At 46.7% G+C, this 21,971-nt stretch overlaps 2 protein-coding genes and 1 pseudogene across 4 annotated transcripts in view; 1 reads left to right on the top strand and 2 right to left on the bottom strand.

Annotated features, from left to right (window-relative positions):
* The window catches only part of LOC139248262 (zinc finger protein 551-like), a 362,606-nt gene that overhangs the window by 282,794 nt on the left and 57,841 nt on the right, over positions 1–21,971 (top strand). For 2 of the 3 annotated variants that reach the window (XM_070872033.1, XM_070872038.1), the window contains exons 1-2: positions 16,753–16,862; positions 17,608–17,696. The exons of the other annotated variant lie outside the window; for it this stretch is intronic. The gene's annotated coding sequence lies outside the window, so the exon portion shown is untranslated. Of the gene's footprint in view, positions 1–16,752; positions 16,863–17,607; positions 17,697–21,971 lie in introns of those variants that run through there. 3 annotated transcript variants of the gene reach the window in all.
* Positions 2,852–3,082, bottom strand: LOC139248352 (U2 spliceosomal RNA; annotated as a pseudogene).
* On the bottom strand, positions 7,094–12,717 carry LOC139248170 (histone H1-like). The gene is made up of 2 exons (XM_070871912.1): positions 12,003–12,717; positions 7,094–7,328 (listed from the first exon to the last, which is right to left on the bottom strand). The coding sequence occupies exons 1-2, from the start codon at positions 12,686–12,688 to the stop codon at positions 7,094–7,096; spliced, it is 921 nt and encodes a 306-aa protein (XP_070728013.1). The 5' UTR covers positions 12,689–12,717.

The following is a 21,971-nucleotide window of genomic DNA, read 5'->3' as shown; positions in this document are numbered from 1 at the left end:
CCTCACACAGCAGACAGATATATACAGGAAAAATCCCACCCTCACATACCAGACACAGATATATACATAGAAAATCTCACCCTCACACACCAGAGACAGATATATACAGAGAAAATCCCACCCTCACATACCAGAGACAGATATAAACAGGGAAAATCACACCCTCACACAGCAGGCAGATATATACAGGGAAAATCCCACCCTCACATACCAGAGACAGATATCTGCAAGGAAAATCCCACTCTCACACACCAGAGACAGACATATATACAGGGAAACACTCATACGCACACATAAAATGCTGACAGGTACAAAGTGAAACCCGCATTCCCCTCCCAGAAACTGACAAATTCAGGGTAAAAACTTTGTAGCAGAAGTTGACAGAAAGCGAGGAAATCTTACAGGTACAGATTATACCCAACACTCACCAGAAACGACAGGTGCAGATTAAATCCCACTCTCACATCCCTGAAAGTGACAGGTACAGATTATACTCCACTCTCATATACCAGCCACAGATTGGCAGGTACAGATGAAATCCCATCCTCACATACCAAGGCCAGAAAAATAGAGAAAAGCCCACCCTCACATATCAGAAAATGATAGATAACAGAATAAAACCCATATTCACACAGCAGAATCTGACAGGTACAGATTTTGATTAAACCCACACTCGCATACCAGAAATGACAGGTACAGTTTAAACCCACACTCACATACCAGAAATGACAGGTACAGATTAATCCCTACACTCTCATACCTGAAACTAACAGGTACAGATTAAATCCCACACTCATATACCAGAGACAGACAGCTACAGAATAACCCCACACTCACAAAGTGGAAACTGATGGGTACAGATTTAACACAACATTTGTATACCAGAAACAACCAGGTACAGACTAAATCTAACACTCACACACCTGAAACAAAGAGGTACCGAATATCCCCCACACTCACTGACAGGTACAGAATAAACATTACACTCACATACTCAGGCAGATAGGTACAGAATAAACCCCACACTTACATATCAGAACCTGCCAGGTACAGATGAAACCCAACTCTCACATACCAGAATCAGACAGATACAGATTAAACTCCACACTTGCATACTCGAGACTGATGGGTATAAAATAAATCCAACACTTGCATACCAGAAATTGACAAGTACAGAATAAAACACACAACTCACATACCAGAAACAGATAGGTACAGATTAAACTCCACAGTCAGATATCAGAAACTGACAGGTACAGATTAAACCCCACTCTCATACACCAGAAACTGACAGGTACAGATTATACCCAACACTCACATACCAGAAATGACAGGTACAGATTATACCCGACACTCACATACCAGAAATGACAGATTAAACCCCACTCTCATATACCAGCCACAGATGGACAGGTACAGATTAAACCCCACTCTCATACACCAGAAACTGACAGGTACAGATTAAACCCCACAATCACATACCAGAAATGACAGGTACAGATTATACCCAACACTCACATACCAGAAATGACAGATTAAACCCCACTCAGATACCAGCCACAGATGGACAGGTACAGATGAAATCCCACACTATTATACCAGAGGCTGCCAGGTAGAGAATAAAACACGCACTCCCATACAGAAACTGACAAAGTGCAGAATAAACCCACACAAATACACAAAGACAGTCAGAAACAGAATGATAATCACATACCAGAATTTGACAGGTGTATAATAAAACCCAAATTCGCCTGCCAGTAACTGAGGTAAAAAAACAACACTCACATATCAGCGACTGACAGCTATAAGAAATAAGAGAAGGCCAAAAGAACTCTGGAGCCTGCTCCACAATTCAATAGGATCATGGCTGAACTGCCCAATATCCAGGCAGTGCTTCTGACAAAGAAATCCAAGGCTGAGTTCAGCAAAAACAAGTAAAGTGGACAGATTTAATCTAATACCACGTTGGTTCTTTTCAGAGCCACCCACTCTATCTGTGAAAGGGCTGGTTACTGTCTGAAGAAACTGATCTATTGATCACAATCTTATCAGCTGTGCTTCAGTTGGGAGCACCCTCACTTTTGAGTCAGAAAGTTGTGGGTTCAAGTCCCACTCCAGGGTCTTGAGCAGAAAAATCTAGGCTGAAACTCCAGTGCAGTGTTGAGGGAGCGCTACATTGTCGGAGGTGACATCGATCGGATAAGACGTTAAACCGAGCCACCGTCTGCTCTCTCAGCTGGACGCAAAAGATCTCATAGCAATATGGGGAGTTATCGCGTGTCATAGGCAATATTTATCCCTCGATCAACACAACACAACAGATCATTTGACCATTATCATGTTGCTGTTTGTGGGATCTTGCTGTTCCCAAATTGGCTGCCACGTTACATTACATCAGTGCCTACTCTTCAAAAAGTATTTCATTGGATGTGAAGCAGGTCATGAAAGGCGCTATATAAATCCAAGTCAGTATTTTTCGATTTAATATTAAATCCCGACGTTTGATAAACTGAGAGTTTCCTGACCAGAAGTCACCCTCAGTCAATCTCGGGTATAAAGCGGTCAATGTCTGTTGAACATGTAGAAATCGAGATCGGCAAACAGAGCAGCGAGTTTGCTGTTCAGATTCTAAAATATATATATTATAGGAAAAAATGCATGAACCTTCTTCGTAAGATTTTTGCCTGAAAGCAGAACAGAAACACAAAGAACAGATAGAAATCAGGTGGTGTTTTTTTTTATAAATTCGTAGCCAATCGTTTCCAATTCTTTGTCAAGTCACAAACGCCAGAGGTCACCCTGCACCAGTCAAGGATCACTCTGCGCCAATGCTCTTAGCCAAAAGGCCTAGAGCCACTGCACCGTTCCTGGAAGTACTGCAATACCAGGTTCGTGCCATGGAGGTGGATGGGTCAGGTCCCCCACACACCTCCGTGGAGGTGGATGGGTCAAGCCATCCCACCCACCTCCTGTTTACAAAAATGTAAGCATATACCTTCCTGACCAGGGAGAAACCACCCGGAGGTCATGGTGGCTGGTCAGGTTAGTTATGCAGATCTTAGCCAAAAGGCCGAGAAGCGAAGGAGGTGTTGCAACTGATGACCTCATTCAAAAATTTGAGATTGTGGCGAGCAACAAATTTGATTGGTCTCTTTAAACATCCAATGAGAGAGATACAGAACAATGGATATTGACAAGCCAATCACAACCATTGCCTTCGCCCATCCCTCATTAGCATAGGGCTGTGGGCGCAGTGTGGGGCTGCTGATATAATACGGGCTCGGAGCAGAGTTTCCCCAAATCTGCGCCTGACGGAACGAGACGATGGCTGACGAAAAGAGAACAGGTCCCGCCAAGAAAGGCGCCAAGAAAGTAATCAAGAAAACCCCAGCGAAGAGCGGCAAGAGGCGCAGAAGGTCGAGGAAGGAGAGTTACGCCATCTACATCTACAAAGTGATGAAGCAGGTTCACCCCGACACCGGCATCTCCTCCAAGGCCATGGGCATCATGAACTCGTTTGTGAGCGATATTTTCGAGCGCATCGCGGGTGAGGCTTCCCGCCTGGCCCATTACAACAAGCGCCGCACCATCAGTTCCCGGGAGATCCAGACCTCCGTGCGCCTGCTGCTGCCCGGGGAGCTGGCCAAGCACGCCGTGTCGGAAGGGACAAAGGCGGTGACCAAGTACACCAGCTCCAAGTGAGACTGCCCGCTGTCCTGACAGATCAAACCCCAAACACAACGGCTCTTTTAAGAGCCACCCACAACCTCACTGAAAGAGCTGCACAAACGCATCTCCCTTTACACTGTTTACTGTAATTATTTCCTGTACAAGTATGTTTGAGAACTTTTACACTTCCAGCTGTAGATTTAGTTTTGAATTCTCAGATATCTGTTTCACTGTCCGGTTCCACCTTAGCGTCGCTGGAATTTTCCGCCAACTATAAACACAGTCCCTGGTCGCCCTTTGCTCTCAGACCCGTTCATTTACACCGCCTGCCGAATTAAGAGCTTGTTTTGGGGCTGAGACTCCGATTTCATTCACACATTTTCTCTCGCAAGCCCTTTTCAAGTTTATTTTTCAATTCCTGTTGCGGGTCAGTCCGTTTATTAAGCCGACACTCCCCGCAGTGTAACAACCCAGAATGGGAGTTCTTCCAGAGACCAGAACCGGGGCAGTTTGAATACTCTGTCCCTCTTCTCTTTTCACAGAAGGACTCCCAGTTCTGGGCTCACTCCCGCCTTTGCAGGGGATCGATCGATAATCTGTGAAACACAACTTTTACAAAGATTGAGTTGGAATGTGTCCCGTTCCAGAATCGGTGGGGATTGATTCCCGCCCATTAGACAGTTTGAAATAGTACCCGAATTTAATCCTGATTGTAACAGCCTGGAACTTGCAAGGGGAATATGTAAAAGACAATTAATTAAAACGTGTTGGGAAATCTTTGACTAATGGTGAATTTATATTCACATAAGCCGCTATTTTAAAATTTATTGGCGGGGTTTTTGAATTAAAATCGATATTCTGACTGTTGGCGACAGTAATTTCCGCCCGACTTCCACTGGTGGGCTAAACAGACTGTGATTGGTCACCTGAAAAGACCAATGAAATTCAGCACCGAACGACCAATCACAAGTTCGCTCCCTGCATTCCTCCAGAAGGTATAAGAAAGGCAGATGTGGGAGGAGTTTCTCATTCTTTCTCTGAACGTGTGGATTGTGGAAATGTCTGGGAGAGGAAAAAGCGGCGGTAAAGTTCGGGCCAAAGCCAAATCTCGCTCCCTGTGGGCCGTGTTCACAGGCATCTGCGAAAGGGGAACGACGCTGAGCGTGTGGGTGCCGGAGCCCCGGTCTACATTGGCTGCTGTGCTCGAGTATCTGACCGCTGAAATCCTGGAGCTGGCCGGCAACGCGGCCCGCGACAACACGAAGACCCGCATCATCCCCAGACACCTGCAGCTGGCCATCCGCAACGACGAGGAGCTCAACAAGCTGCTGGGAAAGGTGACCATCGCTCAGGGCGGGGTGCTGCCTAATATCCAGGCTGTGCTGCTGCCCAAGAAAACCCGCCAGTGCGCCCAAGGGCAAGTAAAACGGACAGGATTTAATACAATAACCCAAAGGCTCTTTTCAGAGCCACCCACACTATCTTTGAAAGGGCTGCTTTCTGTTCTGTGGAACACAATTGTCCCAGATTTAATTTAATACAAAACAGACGGAAGCTGAACGTCAGACCGCTAGTCATTGAACATGTTGGGACAGCCGAATATGAACCGGATGATAAGAGCTGAGTATAAAGGAATGAGCGGTTGATGGGCTCACTGACTTTTATAGGGGCAATAATTCCACAGGGAGAAATATATACATTCTGAACACATTGATCCATGAGGACTTTTACCCTTTTTTTAAATTTGCGTACAGAACGATGGAATTCCAGCTCATGGCTAATTTAAAATATTACAAATAGTATCCGACCTGGGACCGCATTAAGAGCTGGGTTAAAGATGAGATACAGATTTCAGGCAGCTCGTCCCCTCTCTGGAATCTATCCCGCTCTGTGCAATGCGATCAATTCACTGTCAGATCTCCCACTTATAGTTAGCGCCCCACATTGTGCGGGTGCAGTCGCTACACTGGGTATCTGACTCGCATTGATACCTGGATCAAAGCCGCACCGTCAGGCATTGTATAAAGCCCCAGTTATAGTAACACAGGACAGTTTGCCTAGAGCCGGTCGCAGCTCTTTCCTTTGCTGATTTGGTGGCTCTGAAAAGAGCCGTTGTTGCACTTGGTGCGAAAGCTTGGAGCCCGGGCAGGGGGAGTCTAGGCGCGCTCCCCGCGAATGCGGCGGGCCAGCTGGATGTCTTTGGGCATGATGGTGACTCGCTTGGCGTGGATGGCGCACAGGTTGGTGTCCTCAAACAGCCCCACCAGGTAAGCCTCGCTGGCCTCCTGCAGGGCCATGACGGCCGAGCTCTGGAAGCGCAGGTCGGTCTTGAAGTCCTGAGCGATCTCCCGCACCAGGCGCTGGAAGGGCAGCTTGCGGATCAGCAGCTCGGTGGATTTCTGGTAGCGGCGGATCTCCCTCAGAGCCACGGTGCCGGGTCTGTAGCGATGAGGCTTCTTCACTCCGCCCGTGGCCGGAGCGCTCTTCCGGGCCGCTTTGGTCGCCAGCTGTTTGCGAGGAGCTTTCCCTCCAGTCGATTTGCGCGCTGTCTGCTTGGTCCTGGCCATTTTCTTAACGGATCTCAGCACAATCTGGGACACACGGACTGGGAATGGTCCTTTTAAAGTGTCTATCAGGGCCCGCCCCTGGGCTGTGATTGGTCACAGCCCGACCGCCAATCATGTTTCAACCAATCACCGACAGCGAAAGGGAAGGGCGGGGATTACTGGGCCATGATTGACTGAAATGAAACTGACAGGTCGTCAATTTCAAACAGCCCGCCAATTTCAGAGTCTCAACGAACAGAGATTAAAGAAACTCTAATTTCCCGCCAGCAATTTAAGAATTCGGCTCTTTATAACCTCGATGGTGCCCCAGTATAAATCACCAATCCCATTCTCTTTAACATTCCGGTTTGAATTCTGTCCCATTCCCTGATGGGTCTGTAGCGGGCGGGAATAATTCCCCGGTCACTGCATCCTGTAAACACAAAGTCCCGCATCCATCCCGCCAGTGCCGTCCCGTTTCACCGATTCTCACACACAAAGCTTACAACATGACAGGATTATCTGTGAGGGGAGACTGTAATGTCTGGGTAAAGCAGACTGTGTATCCCCGCCCGCTCATTGTGACCGGGACACCCGGAGTTTCTGATCTCATTAAAAATATCGTTCTCAAATATTTAATAATCTCATATTCCTGCAGCGACTGCACTCCAAAAGTACTTCATTGGCTTTGAGAAGTCCGATGGCCGTGTAAGGCGCTATATATATCCAAGTGTTTCTTTCCTTTAATTAAATAGCTGAAATAATTTCCCAACCAAATTGTCCACACTTCCATCCCCAGGTCACTGCTCTCTCTGTGAGGCGGTGGGTGGCTCTTCAAAGAGCCTTTGTGTTGTGCTGGGTGGAAAGGGTGGAGTTGTTCAGCCGCCGAATCCATAGAGAATGCGGCCCTGGCGTTTGAGAGCGTACACCACATCCATGGCAGTGACCGTCTTGCGCTTGACGTGCTCGGTGTAGGTGACGGCGTCCTTGATGACATTCTCCAGGAAAACCTTCAGCACCCCACGGGTCTCCTCGTAGATCAGGCCCGAGATCCGCTTGACACCACCACGGCGAGCCAAGCGGCGGATGGCGGGTTTGGTGATGCCCTGGATGCTATCACGGAGCACTTTACGGTGCCGCTTGGCTCCGCCTTTGCCCAGTCCTTTGCCTCATTTTCCTCATTTTCCAGACATTTTTTTAATTTCAAAATATACTTTATCCATATAAAAAATTTGCACGATACATTGGAAAGCAGTTCAGTACATTTGGATGCGGTCAGCAATTCCATACAATGCATTTGGATGCTGACGGCAGTTCCGTTCAGTACATTTGCTTGCTTTATATTACAAGGTACAATTGAGTGCAATCCGTAATACAGTCATCAAGTTACGTTACATGTGGCACTTTACGGTACACAGAATGATTGAGGCTACAGTTACAATTCTTTACAACATACATTACGAAAGAGAACTTGCATTATACATGGCACTACGTAGGTGTTTTCAGATCATGGTGCTCTATGTATACAGAAAGTTTACAAGTACAGCCAGAGGGGAGTTTTATACTGATTTCAGCCCCTGAGTTTATCGTGGCGGAAGGGCTTTAGACTGTGGCTCTTCCCCACGTGCCTTTGCAGTGACTGTACCAATTTTTAGTGCGTCCCTCAGCACGTACTCCTGGATCCTGGAGTGCGCTAGTCTGCAACACGTAGACGTGGACATCTCCTTGCTCTAGAAGACCAGCAAATTTCGGTAAGATCAAAGTGCATCTTTCACCGAGTTGATGACCCTCCAACAGCAGATGATGTCTGTCTCGGTGTGTGTCGCTGTGAACAGTCCATCTGTGTTACAGAACTGCTTGGGATGAAACTCGACAGCAACCACTGCATCTCTTTCCAGACCTGCCTTGCAAAGGCGCAATCCTGAAGGACATGGGTGACAGTTTCGTCCGTCCTGCAGCTGACTCAGAGGCACCATGCAGTGCTGCTGAGACGCCGGCTGTCCATGAAGGATCTGACGGGTAGGGCCCTCCTCACCGCCAACCAAGCTACATCTTGGTGCTTGTGTGAAAGCTCCGGTGATGAGACGTTCTGCCAAACAAGTTCGACAGTCTGCTCGGGGAACCACCCAACAGGGTCCACCCTCTCCTTCTTTCGTAGGGTGTCCAGGACCTTATGTGCTGACCACTGCTTTATGGCCATGTGGTCAAAGGTTTTTTTTCTGAAAATCTTTTCCACGGGACAAGTGGACAGGCATGGTCCAACTTGTGGCCAGACCCATCCTTCGGGAACAGGTAGAACCTGAGCACGTAGCAACACCTGGTGTTTGCGTACCAGGGGTTCATGCACAGCTTGATGCAGTCGCAGACAAAAGTGGCCATCAGGATGAGGCCCACTTCGGAACATAGAAACATAGAAAATAGGTGCAGGAGTAGGCCATTCAGCCCTTCTAGCCTCCACCGCCATTCAATGAGTTCATGGCTGAACATGCAACTTCAGTACCCCCTTCCTGCTTTCTTGCCATACCCCTTGATCCCCCGAGTAGTAAGGACTTCATCTAACTCCCTTTTGAATATATTTAGTGAATTGGCCTCAACTACTTTCTGTGGTAGAGAATTCCAGAGGGTCACCACTCTCTGGGTGAAGAAGATTCTCCTCATCTCGGTCCTAAATGGCTTACCCCTTATCCTTAGACTGTGACCCCTGGTTCTGGACTTCCCCAACATTGGGAACATTCTTCCTGCATCTAACCTGTCTAAACCCGGCAGAATTTTAAACGTTTCTATGAGGTCCCCTCTCATTCTTCTGAACTCCAGTGAATACAAGCCCAGTTGATCCAGTCTTTCTTGATAGGTCAGTCCCGCCATCCCGGGAATCAGTCTGGTGAATCTACGCTGCACTCCCTCAATAGCAAAAATGTCCTTCCTCAAGTTAGGAGACCAAAACTGTACACAATACTCCAGGTGTGGCCTCACTAAGGCCCTGTACAACCACAGCAACACCTCCCTGCCCCTGTACTCAAATCCCCTTGCTATGAAGGCCAACATGCCATTTGCTTTCTTAACCGCCTGCTGTACCTGCATGCCAACCTTCAATGACTGATGTACCATGACACCCAGGTCTCGTTGCACCTCCCCTTTTCCTAATCTGTCACCATTCAGATAATAGTCTCTCTGTTTTTACCACCAAAGTGGATAACCTCACATTTATCCACATTATACTTCATCTGCCATGCATTTGCCCACTCACCTAACCTATCCAATCACTCTGCAGCCTCATAGCATCCTCCTCGCAGCTCACACTGCCACCCAACTTAGTGTCATCCGCAAATTTGGAGATACTACATTTAATCCCCTCGTCTAAATCATTAATGTACAATGTAAACAGCTGGGGCCCCAGCACAGAACCTTGCGGTACCCCACTAGTCACTGCCTGCCATTCTGAAAAGTACCCATTTACTCCTACTCTTTGCTTCCTGTCTGACAATCAGTTCTCAATCCACGTCAGCACACTACCCCCAATCCCATGTGCTTTAACTTTGCACATTAATCTCTTGTGTGGGACCTTGTCGAAAGCCTTCTGAAAGTCCAAATATACCACATCAACTGGTTCTCCCTTGTCCACTTTACTGGAAACATCCTCAAAAAATTCCAGAAGGTTTGTCAAGCATGATTTCCCTTTCACAAATCCATGCTGACTTGGACCTATCATGTCACCATTTTCCAAATGCACTGCTATGACATCCTTAATAATTGATTCCATCATTTTGCCCACTACTGAGGTCAGGGTGACCGGTCTATAATTCCCTATTTTCTCTCTCCCTCCTTTTTTAAAAAGTGGGGTTACATTGGCTACCCTCCACTCCATATGAACTGATCCAGAGTCAATGGAATGTTGGAAAATGACTGTCAATGCATCCACTATTTCCAAGGCCACCTCCTTAAGTACTCTGGGATGCAGTCCATCAGGCCCTGGGGATTTATCGGCCTTCAATCCCATCAATTTCCCCAACACAATTTCCCGACTAATAAAGATTTCCCTCAGTTCCTCCTCTTTACTAGACCCTCTGACCCCTTTTATATCCAGAAGGTTGTTGGTGTCCTCCTTAGTGAATACCGAACCAAAGTACTTGTTCAATTGGTCTGCCATTTCTTTGTTCCCAGTTATGACTTCCCCTGATTCTGACTGCAGGGGACCTACGTTTGTCATTATTTACTTTTTTCTCATTACATACCTACAGAAACTTTTGCAATCCGCCTTAATGTTCCCTGCAAGCTTCTTCTCATACTCCATTTTCCCTGCCCTAATCAAACCCTTTGTCCTCCTCTGCTGAGTTCTAAATTTCTCCCAGTCCCCGGGTTCACTGCTATTTCTGGTCAATTTGTATGCCACCTCCTTGGCTTTAATACTATCCCTGATTTCCCTTGATAGCCACCTTCCCTTTTTTATTTTTACGCCAGACAGGAATGTACAATTGTTGTAGTTCATCCATGCGGTCTCTAAATATCTGCCATTGCCCATCCACAGTCAACCCCTTAAGTATCATTCGCCAATCTATCCTAGCCAATTCACGTCTCATACCTTCAAAGTTACCCTTCTTTAAGTTCTGGACCATGGTCTCTGAATCAACTGTTTCATTCTCCATCCTAATGCAGAATTCCACCATATTATGGTCACTCTTCCCCAAGGGGCCTCGCACAACGAGATTGCTAATTAATCCTCTCTCATTACACAACACCTAGTCTAAGATGGCCTCCCCCCTAGTTGGTTCCTCGACATTTTGGTCTTCCACTGTCCAGAGACTTTACATCGAGTCGCTGCGGACACAGTCTATTTTGGACATCCAGACAAAGTTGAAGACAGCCCGGGTGACTCCCGCGGTCCAGACTTGCGCTACGTACAACAACACTGAGAGCACCTCACTCCTGATTACCAGGTTCTTTCCTGCAATGGAGAGGGAGTGCTGCTCCCACAATCCTACCTCATCCAGACATGATGATTCTTCACTCAAACTGTTCCTGACTGAGGAACCAACTGCTCCTGGCTTCTTTGTTGCAGGGCTGGCCCCGACCTGACTGAGAAAGCGCAGAGTGAGAGAGGCGGGAACGGGAGGAGACAGAGTGAGAGATTAAACAGAGAGCGCGGCAGGGGAGGAGACAGGATCAAGATTGAGAGACAGAGCAGAGCGCGGCCTCTGATCTTCCAGCTTTCTGCAACCGCCAATTTCAAACTGTTTTCTCCACAATACAACCGATACACAGCGCTCCGCACAAACCCTTACAGACTCGGAATTCATATTCAAGGCTTCCAGGAACCAGAAGCTTTTAAATAAGGTCCCGGTACAATTAACAATCAGGAATATTCCCGCCTATATAGTCCGTTCCCTGTCAATCTCAGACCTTATTCCATCTCCTCTCAGACAGGTTCAGCACTTTACAAACACCTTATTCCAGCTGATTTGGAGAATCTGGTGTTTGGGGTTTGAGTTGTGAGGCGGGGTATCGCCGCCAGTCCCACTGTCTCTGAGACTCTTCCCCCTGAATCTGTGAAATGACAATGACCAGGAACTGAGACTGGAGCCGGACTCAAACCCCAGTTACAGTGAGGCCCGGGCCGGACATCCCATTCTCTGTGTTTTATTGTGGGCACTGGGGGAGGGGTGGCTGCAGACACTGGGGGAGGGGTGGGTTCAGACACTGGGGGAGGCGATCAGCTCTTTTCTGAGAGGCATGGGTGGCTCTGAGAAGAGCCTTTGGGTTTAAACGTTTAGAAGTTGCCTTTTTATTTACTTTTTGTGCGCTGCTTTCTTGGCCTTTGCTGATTTGGACGTGGCCTTCAGCCTCGGATTCTCCACCTTTTTGGCCGCCTTCACTTTCTTGGGGCTCTTGGGCTTCTTCGCCGCCGCCTTCTTCCCAGTCGGTCCTTTCACTGTCTTTTTTGCAGTTGGCGCCTTCTTGGTGCTCGTTTTCTTGGCTGCTGCTTTCTTTGCTGGAGATTTTTTGACTGCTGCTTTCTTTGCTGGAGATTTCTTGGCTGCTGTTTTCTTTGCTGGAGATTTCTTGACTGCTGCTTTCTTTACTGGAGATTTCTTGGCTGTTGCTTTCTTTGCTGCTGGCTTCTTCACCTTCTTTCCCACTTTCCCCTGGGGATCTGTATTAGCGATTTTGAATGAGCCAGAGGCGCCCGTGCCCTTGATCTGCTTCAGGGAGCCATTCATCACATTCTTCTTGATACTGGACCTGATCTGGAAGCCGCGCTTCTCCACATCGACGCCTTTGGCCGCCAGAGCCTTCTTTATCGCGGCCAGGGACATTCCCCTGCGATCCTTGCCATCAGCCACAACCTTGAGGATCTGGTCGCCCAACCTGGGACCGGCTGGCCCGGAGCGGGGAGCCGCCGCCTTCTTCTTGCTGGGAGCCTTGGTTTGAGCGACGGCGGCAGGAGGAGCCGTTTCGGCGGCTGCAGTATCAGTCATGTCCGCGACTCTGGAAAATCTCTCTGACAGTTAGAGCTAGGTCAGAAATGAAACGAGAGGCGGCGACACAGAGCAACTTAAAGGCAGCGAGCGGACGGGGAGGAGACATCCTGCTGTCAGCTCCCGGCCCCTCCAGCCTCTCTGTGTTTCTCTCTCCTCACTAACTCTCCGATTCCAATTCAACTCGGGCCCTCCACCTTCCCAGACTGGCCTCTTTCTGTCCCGAAGACCGGGATGTTTGCAGCCGAGAAAATTCCATCCGAATTGAAGGCAGCAATTTCGATTTAAACCCGTTTCATTGCTGCACTGGTCGCGCTCTCTCAGCCGATCGCGGATATTTTCTCTGTTTTTTGACTGAAATTTGAAATCAAATCAAACTTTCTGATTCATTCCCGCTTCAGGCCTGAGCAGGGCAGCAGGGCGATCCTGTGACAGGGAAATCTTTGAATTTTACACAAGAGGGACTCTGAAATCCGGCGATGAGAGCGGACACACAAACACAGTGACATTAGTCTAACCCGCCCGTCCCTTTAACACACTCTCGCTCACACAATGTTGAAATCTGCACATTCACAGCACATTCTGGGAATGAGAAATCTGTTCCCAGCACAGGTTTTCCTCTCCACTCGGATTTGCTGCCGATTCTCGGGTCAGTTGTAGTTTCCCAGCTCGGTAATTGTTAAATACTCTGAGGCCGGCGCTCCTCACAGTGTCTGTTCCCAGATTCAGGGGCAGGAGCCAATCACAGCTGTGGCTGGCTTAACCCATATCTGCTTTTAAGTTGTTGTATTGTTCAAATGCAGAAATATGTTTGACTAACATGAAAATACAAATTATGAGCTCACCGCCCCTGTCTCTCTCCTCCGAAAATGAGCGACATATAACAGTAACTGGTGTCCTATCAATCCCATACTCAACACCCAGAGATGGCTATCAGAGAGAGCGACAGAGAGACAGACACAGTTTCAATCTTAAACTCCTGAACTGTGTCTCCATATTACGCTCAATAATAGTATCACACATTAATGTACAGCACCAGCGGAAAAGACACAGATACAGATACAGTATCAGTTTTACACTTTGTACCAGATAGATAGATTTTTAACCAATAAGGGAATTAAGGGTTACGGGGAGCGGGCGGGTAAGTGGAGCTGAGTCCACGGCCAGATCAGCCATGATCTTGTTGAATGACGGAGCAGGCTCGAGGAGCTAGATGGCCTACTCCTGTTCCTAATTCTTATGTTCTTATGTTTCCATAATACGCTCAGTAACAGTGCCACACCTTCACGTATTGCACCAGAGAGAGAAACAGAGACATTACCCGTCTTGCACTTCCAACAGTGTTTCCACATCACGCTAAATAACAGTATCCCGCCTTCACAACCAGTACAAGAGAGAGTGGATAGCAACAGAGAGGCAGAGAGAGGGGAGAGAGCTGAGCGAGAGACAGAAGCGTGCGAGGTAGGGCGGTGAGGCACAGAAAGACATGCACAGTATCAGTTCCAGACTGACCTGTGAAGTCCCGTTTTATTCTGGAGAGACAGAAGATGCAGTCTCCTCTCTCACTGATATTGTACCAGAGACAGACACGTTATGAATCCCACACTGCGGGACAGTGTCAGAGAGTGAGAGAAAGTGTCCCACATTTGTCACTCGCTTGGCTGTTGTACTCTCTTCAATCTTGCCGTTCAGGGCCACAAGAACATAACAAATCAGAGCCAGGAGTAGGCCATTTGGTCCCTCGAGCCTGCTCTGCCATTCAATAAGATCATGGCTGATCTGATCATGGACTCAGCTCCACTTCCCTGCCCGCTCCGCATAACCCTTTTGTTCCTCTGTATACTTGTATTTACTCTGTACAGCCACCAGAGGGCTCATCCCCTGGAGTCCCAAGGATCCCATAATCCTTTGGGAGCACAGGTATTTAAGGAGGCTTCCCAGGTTGGAGAGGCACTCTGGAGACCTGCAATGAAAGACTAAGGTCACACTTTACTTTGAGCTCACAGTGGTCACACTTTCTCCACACACAACACCTTTACTCCATTATCGCTCAAAAATCTGTCTGTCTCCGCCTTAAATATATTCAATGACACAGGCTCCACAGCTCTCTGGCACAGATAATTCCATAGATTTACAACCCTCAGAGAAGAAATTCCTCCTCATTCCAGTTTTAAATGGGCAGCCCCTAATTCTAAGATTATGTCCCCTAGTTTTAGTTGCCCCATGAGTGGAAATATCCTCTCTGTATCCACCTTGTCAAGTCCCCGCATTATCTTATAAGTTTCAATAAGATCACCTCTTATTCTTCTGAACTCCAATGTTTTTAGGCCCAATCTACTCAAACCTATCCTCATAAGTCAACCGCCTCATCTTCGGAATCAACTGAGTGAACCTTCTCTGAACAGCCTCCATTGCAAGTATATCCTTCCTTAAATACGGAGACCAAAACTGTACACAGTACTCCAGGTGTGGCCTCACCAATACCCTGTACAGTTGTAATAGGACTTCTCTGTTTTTATACTCTATCCCCCTTGCAATAAAGGCCAACATTCCATTTGCCTTCCTGATTACTTGCTGTACCTGCATGCAAACTTTTTGTGTTTCATGCACGAGGAGCCCCAGATCGCTTTGTACTGCTGCACTTTGAAATTTTTCTCTATTTAAATTATAATTTGCTTTTCTATTATTTCTGCCAAAGTGGATAACCTCACATTTTCCCACATTGTACTCCATCTGGAAGTGGATCTGAGTCCATGATCGGATCAGCCATGATCACACTAAATGGCAGACCAGGCTCGAGGGACTATATGGTCTACTCCTGCTCCTATTTCTTATGTTCTTATGGGCCACATTTATGCTCACTCACTTAGCCTGTCTATATCCCTTTGCAGATTTTTTGTGCCTTCCTCACAATTTGCTTTCCCACCCATCTTTGCATCATCGGTAAACTTGGCTACATTAAACTCAGTCTCTTCGTCCAAGTCATTAATATAGATTATAAATAGTTGAGTACCCAGCACCAATCCCTGCGGCACCCCACTAGTTATTGTTTGCCAACTGGAAAATGACCCATTCATCTCGACTCTCTGTTTTCTGTTCGTTAACCAATCCTTTATCCAAGCATATATTATTCCGAAACCCCGTGAGCTTTTATCTTGTGCAGTAACCTCTTATGTGGCACTTTATCGAATGCCTTCTGAAAATCCAAATACACCACATCCACTGGTTCCCCCATATCCACCCTGCTTGTTACATCTTCAAAGAACTCCAGCAAATTTGTCAATGATTTCCCTTTCATAAAACCATGCTGACTCTGCTTGATTGAATCATGCATTTCCAAATGTCCTGCTACTGCCATCTTAATAATGGACTCCAGCATTTCCCAATGACAGATGTTAGGTTAACTGGTCGATAGTTTCCTGCTTTTTGTCTGCCTCCTTTTTTAAATAAGGGTGTTACATTTGTGGTTTTCCAATCTGCTCGGACCTCTCCAGAATCCAGGGAATTTTGGTAGATTACAAACAATGCATCCACTATCTCTACAGCCACATTTCTTAAGACCACAGGATATAAGTCATCAGGTCCAGGGGACTTGTCCGCCTTTAGTCCCATTATTTTACCGAGTACTACTTCATTAGTGACAGTGATTGTAATAAGTTCCTCCCTACCTATAACCTCTTGATTGTGCACTTCGGTATTACTCACAGTGAGAGTGTTTAAACTAATCTCGGACTGTTTCTGTCAGATATTAACTCCTGCACGGTCCCAGCAAACACTCCCACTCCCTCGTCCCTCCGATGTTTCTGCAGGATTGCTTTGTGAAGACGGGCTCATGTCGAGAGAAACACCCTGCACGGAATGATCCCAAATTGAGCATCTCCAAGGGACAAGGCTCCCAGCTTTAATCATTCTCTGTCCTTTCCCCCCGGGCCCAGTTCCTTTGTCAGATTCTGATCAAAGTAAATTGGGAAAAGTGCATTTTGATTTTTACAAGCTGAATTATTGCAGAGAGCTGCGCATGCGCGGCTCAGCCCCGCCCTCTGCGTCGATTCCCAGTGAACAGAAGAGCGCATGCGCCCTCCCCTCCCCCAGTCCTGCCTGTGATCGCCATTCACTCAGTGAGCGGAAGAAGATGGTTTCAAACAGCCGGGAATGGAGAGCCCGCGGCCCCGGGGTAAGGCAGCGAGCAGCAGCCTCCTTACAGCAGCCCAGCGCTTTGGGAGCGTGTCCGCAGATGGGCTCTGAGTCCGGGGCTGTGTGTAAGGGGCGGAGTGGAGCAAGAACCAGTGTCAGTGCGTGGTGTGAGCGGGGGGATGGAGAGGCCATTCTCGGGCTGTGTGTGGACAGTGTGTGTCCAGGGGGAAGGGAGACAGAATGGGCAGAATCTGCTGTTTACAATCATCGCTGCTTTCTCTCTCCTAACCAGGAGTGAACGTTCCTGGTTTAGTTCCGTCGGGGGCTGTTTGTTTGTCAGAGGCAGAGTGGAGCAGGAACTAGTTCCGGAACATGGAGTGAGTGGGGGAAGGGAGAGGCCATTCTCGGGCTGTGTGTGGACAGTGTAAGGTAACAGAAAGTAAATCACCTCGCTCTTTCAAATCATTACTGATTTGGGGAAAGAAAGCAGCAGTGAATGTTCCTGATTCAGTTCCAGTCTCACCGTGTCTGTTGTTCTTGGACAGTGAACAGTGGAAACACAGCCTGGCAGTGAGGATATGAGGAGTTTCACAAAGTGCATCTATTGCAGGAGAGGAGTGTGGGAGAAGATATTTTAAAACTGGTTATATTGTCTGCTGCATTGACTTCTCCAGAACCGTGTTGCTGGTGATCGAGAGATACATTGTCACTCCCTCAGATACATCATAATCTTCACCCGCATCTATATCTTATGACTAATATTGTTCTTGTATTATTATTCTCAGAGCAAAATTCTTCAACCAGCCAAAACAAATGTGAGCTTTCCTTCACCCGGAACACGAGGAACAGTTCAGGCAGCTCCTTCTCCCATACAGTAAGTATATTATCACTCACAGAGCATAGGGACACAGAACTGGCCTCAATCCTATTATCACAGGCAGCAGAATCAGTCAGTCGATCCGAAGTGGCAGAGTTACATTGTGAATCTTACAGTCACGTGGAGCAGTAGAATCAGATGGTATTTCAGCACTGAAACCGATATCACTGGCAGGTACATTACACACCCACACTCACTTGCCAGAAACTGGCTGGTAGAGAATAAAACACCGATCAGAAAAAATAACAAATAGATAGTATAAACCATACTCGCATATCAGAAGCTGACGGGTACAGAGCAAAAGCCATATTCACGTTTCAGAATCCGACGGATTCAGTATTTAACCCCCCGAACATACCAGAAGATGACAGGTGCAGAACAAAACCCACATTCCTGTACTATAGACTGACAGATACAGTATACAACACACACACACATTTATGAAAATGACAGTAACAGAATAAAATCCGCACTTGCATACCAGAGAGTGACAGGTAAAGTGTAAATCCCATGTGCACATATCCAAAAACTGAAAGGCAATAAGTAAAATTGGTACTTGCATCGCAGAAACTGATAGGGGCAGAGTAAAACCCACACGCACACACCAGAAAAATGACAGGTAGAAGGCAAAATTTTCACTCACATATCAGAGAAATACAGGTAAAAAGTAAAATTGATACTCTCGTTCACATACCAGAGACAGGCAGATACAGAGTAAATTCCACACTCGCACAGCAGGAACTGGCAGGTACAGTCTAAAACACACAATCAAGTAACAGGAACAAATAGGTACAGATTAAACCCAGACCAACACAGCAGAAACTTAGAGGCACAGATTAAACCTCAACACACATAGCAAAACCTGACGGGTACAAAATAATACACACACACTCAGATCAGAGACTGAAGATACAGTATAAAACCCACACTCGCATATCAGCGACTGAGATACAGTATAAAACCCACACACTCATGATCAGAGGCTGAGAGATACAGTATAAAACCCACACACACGTATCAGAGACTATGGTACAGTATAAAACCCACACTCACATATCAGAGACTGAGAGATATAGTATAAAACCCACACTCGCATATCATAGGCTGACATATTAAAATCCATATTCCCATAACATAAATTGACAGACACAGTGAAATGCCATACTCACTTAGTACTTGACAGGTACAGAGTAAAGACCTCTCTTCCATACCAGAAACTGACACGTACAAAGAAAAGCCCACTCTCAATTAAGCAGAAACTGGCAGGTATAGAGTAAGGCCCACAATCACATATCTGAACTTGAAAGGTACAGAATAAAACCCAGACTCCCACAACAGAAATGGAGAGATACAGAGAAAGTCCCACACTCACATACCAGAGATAGATAGATACAGAGTGAAACTCAGACTCATTTACCAGAGACCGACAGATTCAGCATAAACACTCACCTCCACAACAAAAATTGACAGAAAGTAAAACGAATTCCCGACCAGGAATTGGTGGTACACAGTAAAACAATACGAACATACTGGAGAATGACGGGTATGGAGTAGAGCTCACATTCGCATAACAGAGATGGACAGATACTGCACAAAACACACACTCACACACCAGGAATGGAAAGATACAGAATGAAACCCACAGGCAATTAGCAGAAATTGACAGGTACAGGATAAAACCCACATTCTTGTATTAGAAACTGACACACACAGGAAGGCATCAAACAGGAAATTAGGGGTGCATACAATAAAGGTGCAGCAGTTATCATGGGTGACTTTAATATGCATAATAGATTGGGCTAACCAAACTGGAAGCAATACAGTGGAGGAGGATTTCCTGGAGTGCATAAGGGATGGTTTTCTAGACCAATATGTCGAGGAATCAACTAGGGGGGAGTCCATCTTAGACTGGGTGTTGTGTAATGAGAGAAGATTAATTAGCAATCTCGTTGTGTGAGGCCCCTTGGGGAAGAGTGACCATAATATGGTGGAATTCTACATTAGGATAGAGAATGAAACAGTTAATTCAGAGACCATGGTCCGGAACTTAAAGAAGGGTAACTTTGAAGGTATGAAGCGTGAATTGGCTAGGATAGATTGGCGAATGATACTTAAGTGGTTGACTGTGGATGGGCAATGGCAGACATTTAGAGACCGCATGGATGAACTACAATAATTGTACATCCCTGTCTGGCGTAAAAATAAAAAAGGGAAGGTGGCTCAACCATGGATATCAAGGGAAATCAGGGATAGTATTAAAGCCAAGGAAGTGGCATACAAATTGGCCAGAAATAGCAGAAATACCGGGGACTGGGAGAAATTTAGAACTCAGCAGAGGAGGACAAAGGGTTTGATTAGGGCAGGGAAAATAGAGTACGAGGGGAAGCTTGCAGGGAACGTTAAGACGGACTGCAAAAGCTTCTATAGATATGTAAAGAGATAAAGGTTAGTAAAGACAAACGTAGGTCCACTGCAGTCAAAATCAGGGGAAGTCATAACGGGGAACAAAGAAATGGCAGACCAATTGAACAAGTATTTTGGTTCGGTATTCACTAAGGAGGACACAAACAACCTTCCGGATATAAAAGGGGTCAGAGGATCTAGTAAGAAGGAGGAACTGAGGGAAATCCTTATTAGTCGGGAAATTGTGTTGGGGAAATTGATGGGATTGAAGGCCGATAAATCCCCAGGGCCTGATGGACTGCATCCCAGAGTACTTAAGGAGGTGGCCTTGGAAATAGCGGATGCATTGACAGTCATTTTCCAGCATTCCATAGACTCTGGATCAGTTCCGATGGAGTGGAGGGTAGCCAATGTAACCCCACTTTTGAAAAAAAAAAGGAGGGAGAGAGAAAACAGAGAATTATAGATCGGTCAGCCTGACATCGGTAGTGGGTAAAATGATGGAATCAATTATTAAGGATGTCATAGCAGCGTATTTGGAAAGAGGTGACATGATAGGTACAAGTCAGCATGGATTTGTGAAAGGGAAATCATGCTTGACAAATCTTCTGAATTTTTTGAGGATGTTTCCAGTAGAGTGGACAAGGGAGAACCAGTTGATGTGGTATATTTGGACTTTCAGAAGGCTTTCGACATGGTCCCACACAAGAGATTAATGTGCAAAGTTAAAGCACGTGGGATTGGGGGTAGTGTGCTGACATGGATTGAGAACTGGTTGTCAGACAGGAAGCAAAGAGTAGGAGTAAATGGGTACTTTTCAGAATGGCAGGCAGTGACTAGTGGGCAGGCAGGTTCTGTGCTGGGGCCCCAGCTGTTTATCTTTGTACATCAATGATTTAGACGAGGGGATTAAATGTTGTATTGCCAAATTTGTGGATGACACTAAATTGGGTGGCAGTGTGAGCTGTGAGGAGGATGCTATGAGGCTGCAGAGTGACTTGGATAGGTTAGGTGAGTGGGCAAATGCATGGCAGATGAAGTATAATGTGGATAAATGTGAGGTTATCCACTTTGGTGGTAAAAACAGAGAGACAGACTATTATCTGAATGGTGACAGATTAGGAAAAGGGGAGATGCAACGAGACCTGGGTGTCATGGTACATCAGTCATTGAAGGTTGGCATGCAGGTACAGCAGGCGGTTAAGAAAGCAAATGGCATGTTGGCCTTCATAGCGAGGGGATTTGAGTACAGGGGCAGGGAGGTGTTACTACAGTTGTACAGGGCCTTGGTGAGGCCACACCTGGAGTATTGTGTACAGTTTTGGTCTCCTAACTTGGGGAAGGAGATTCTTGCTATTGAGGGAGTGTAGCAAAGGTTCACCAGACTGATTCCCGGGATGGTGGGACTGACATATCAAGAAAGACTGGATCAACTGGGCTTGTATTCACTGGAGTTCAGAAGAATGAGAGGGGATCTCATAGAAACGTTTAAAATTCTGACGGGTTTAGATAGGTTAGATGCAGGAAGAATGTTCCCAATGTTGGGGAACCAGGGGTCACAGTCTAAGGATAAGGGGTAAGCCATTTAGGACCGAGATGAGGAGAAACCTCTTCACCTAGAGAGTGGTGAACCTGTGGAATTCTCTACCACAGAAAGTTGTTGAGGCGAATTCACTAAATATATTCAAAAAGGAGTTAGATGTAGTCCTTACTACTAGGGGGATCAAGGGGTATGGCCAGAAAGCAGGAATGGGGTACTGAAGTTGCACGTTCAGCCATGAACTCATTGAATGGCGGTGCAGGCTTGAAGGGCCGAATGGCCTACTCCTGCACCTATTTTCGATGTTTCTATGTTAACCCTCATCGACA

This window comes from Pristiophorus japonicus, unplaced genomic scaffold (genome assembly GCF_044704955.1).
Source record: "Pristiophorus japonicus isolate sPriJap1 unplaced genomic scaffold, sPriJap1.hap1 HAP1_SCAFFOLD_29, whole genome shotgun sequence".
Lineage (NCBI taxonomy): Eukaryota > Metazoa > Chordata > Chondrichthyes > Pristiophoridae > Pristiophorus > Pristiophorus japonicus.
Note: the sequence above shows the minus strand (reverse complement) of the source record. Positions and strands in the feature narration are given on the sequence as shown.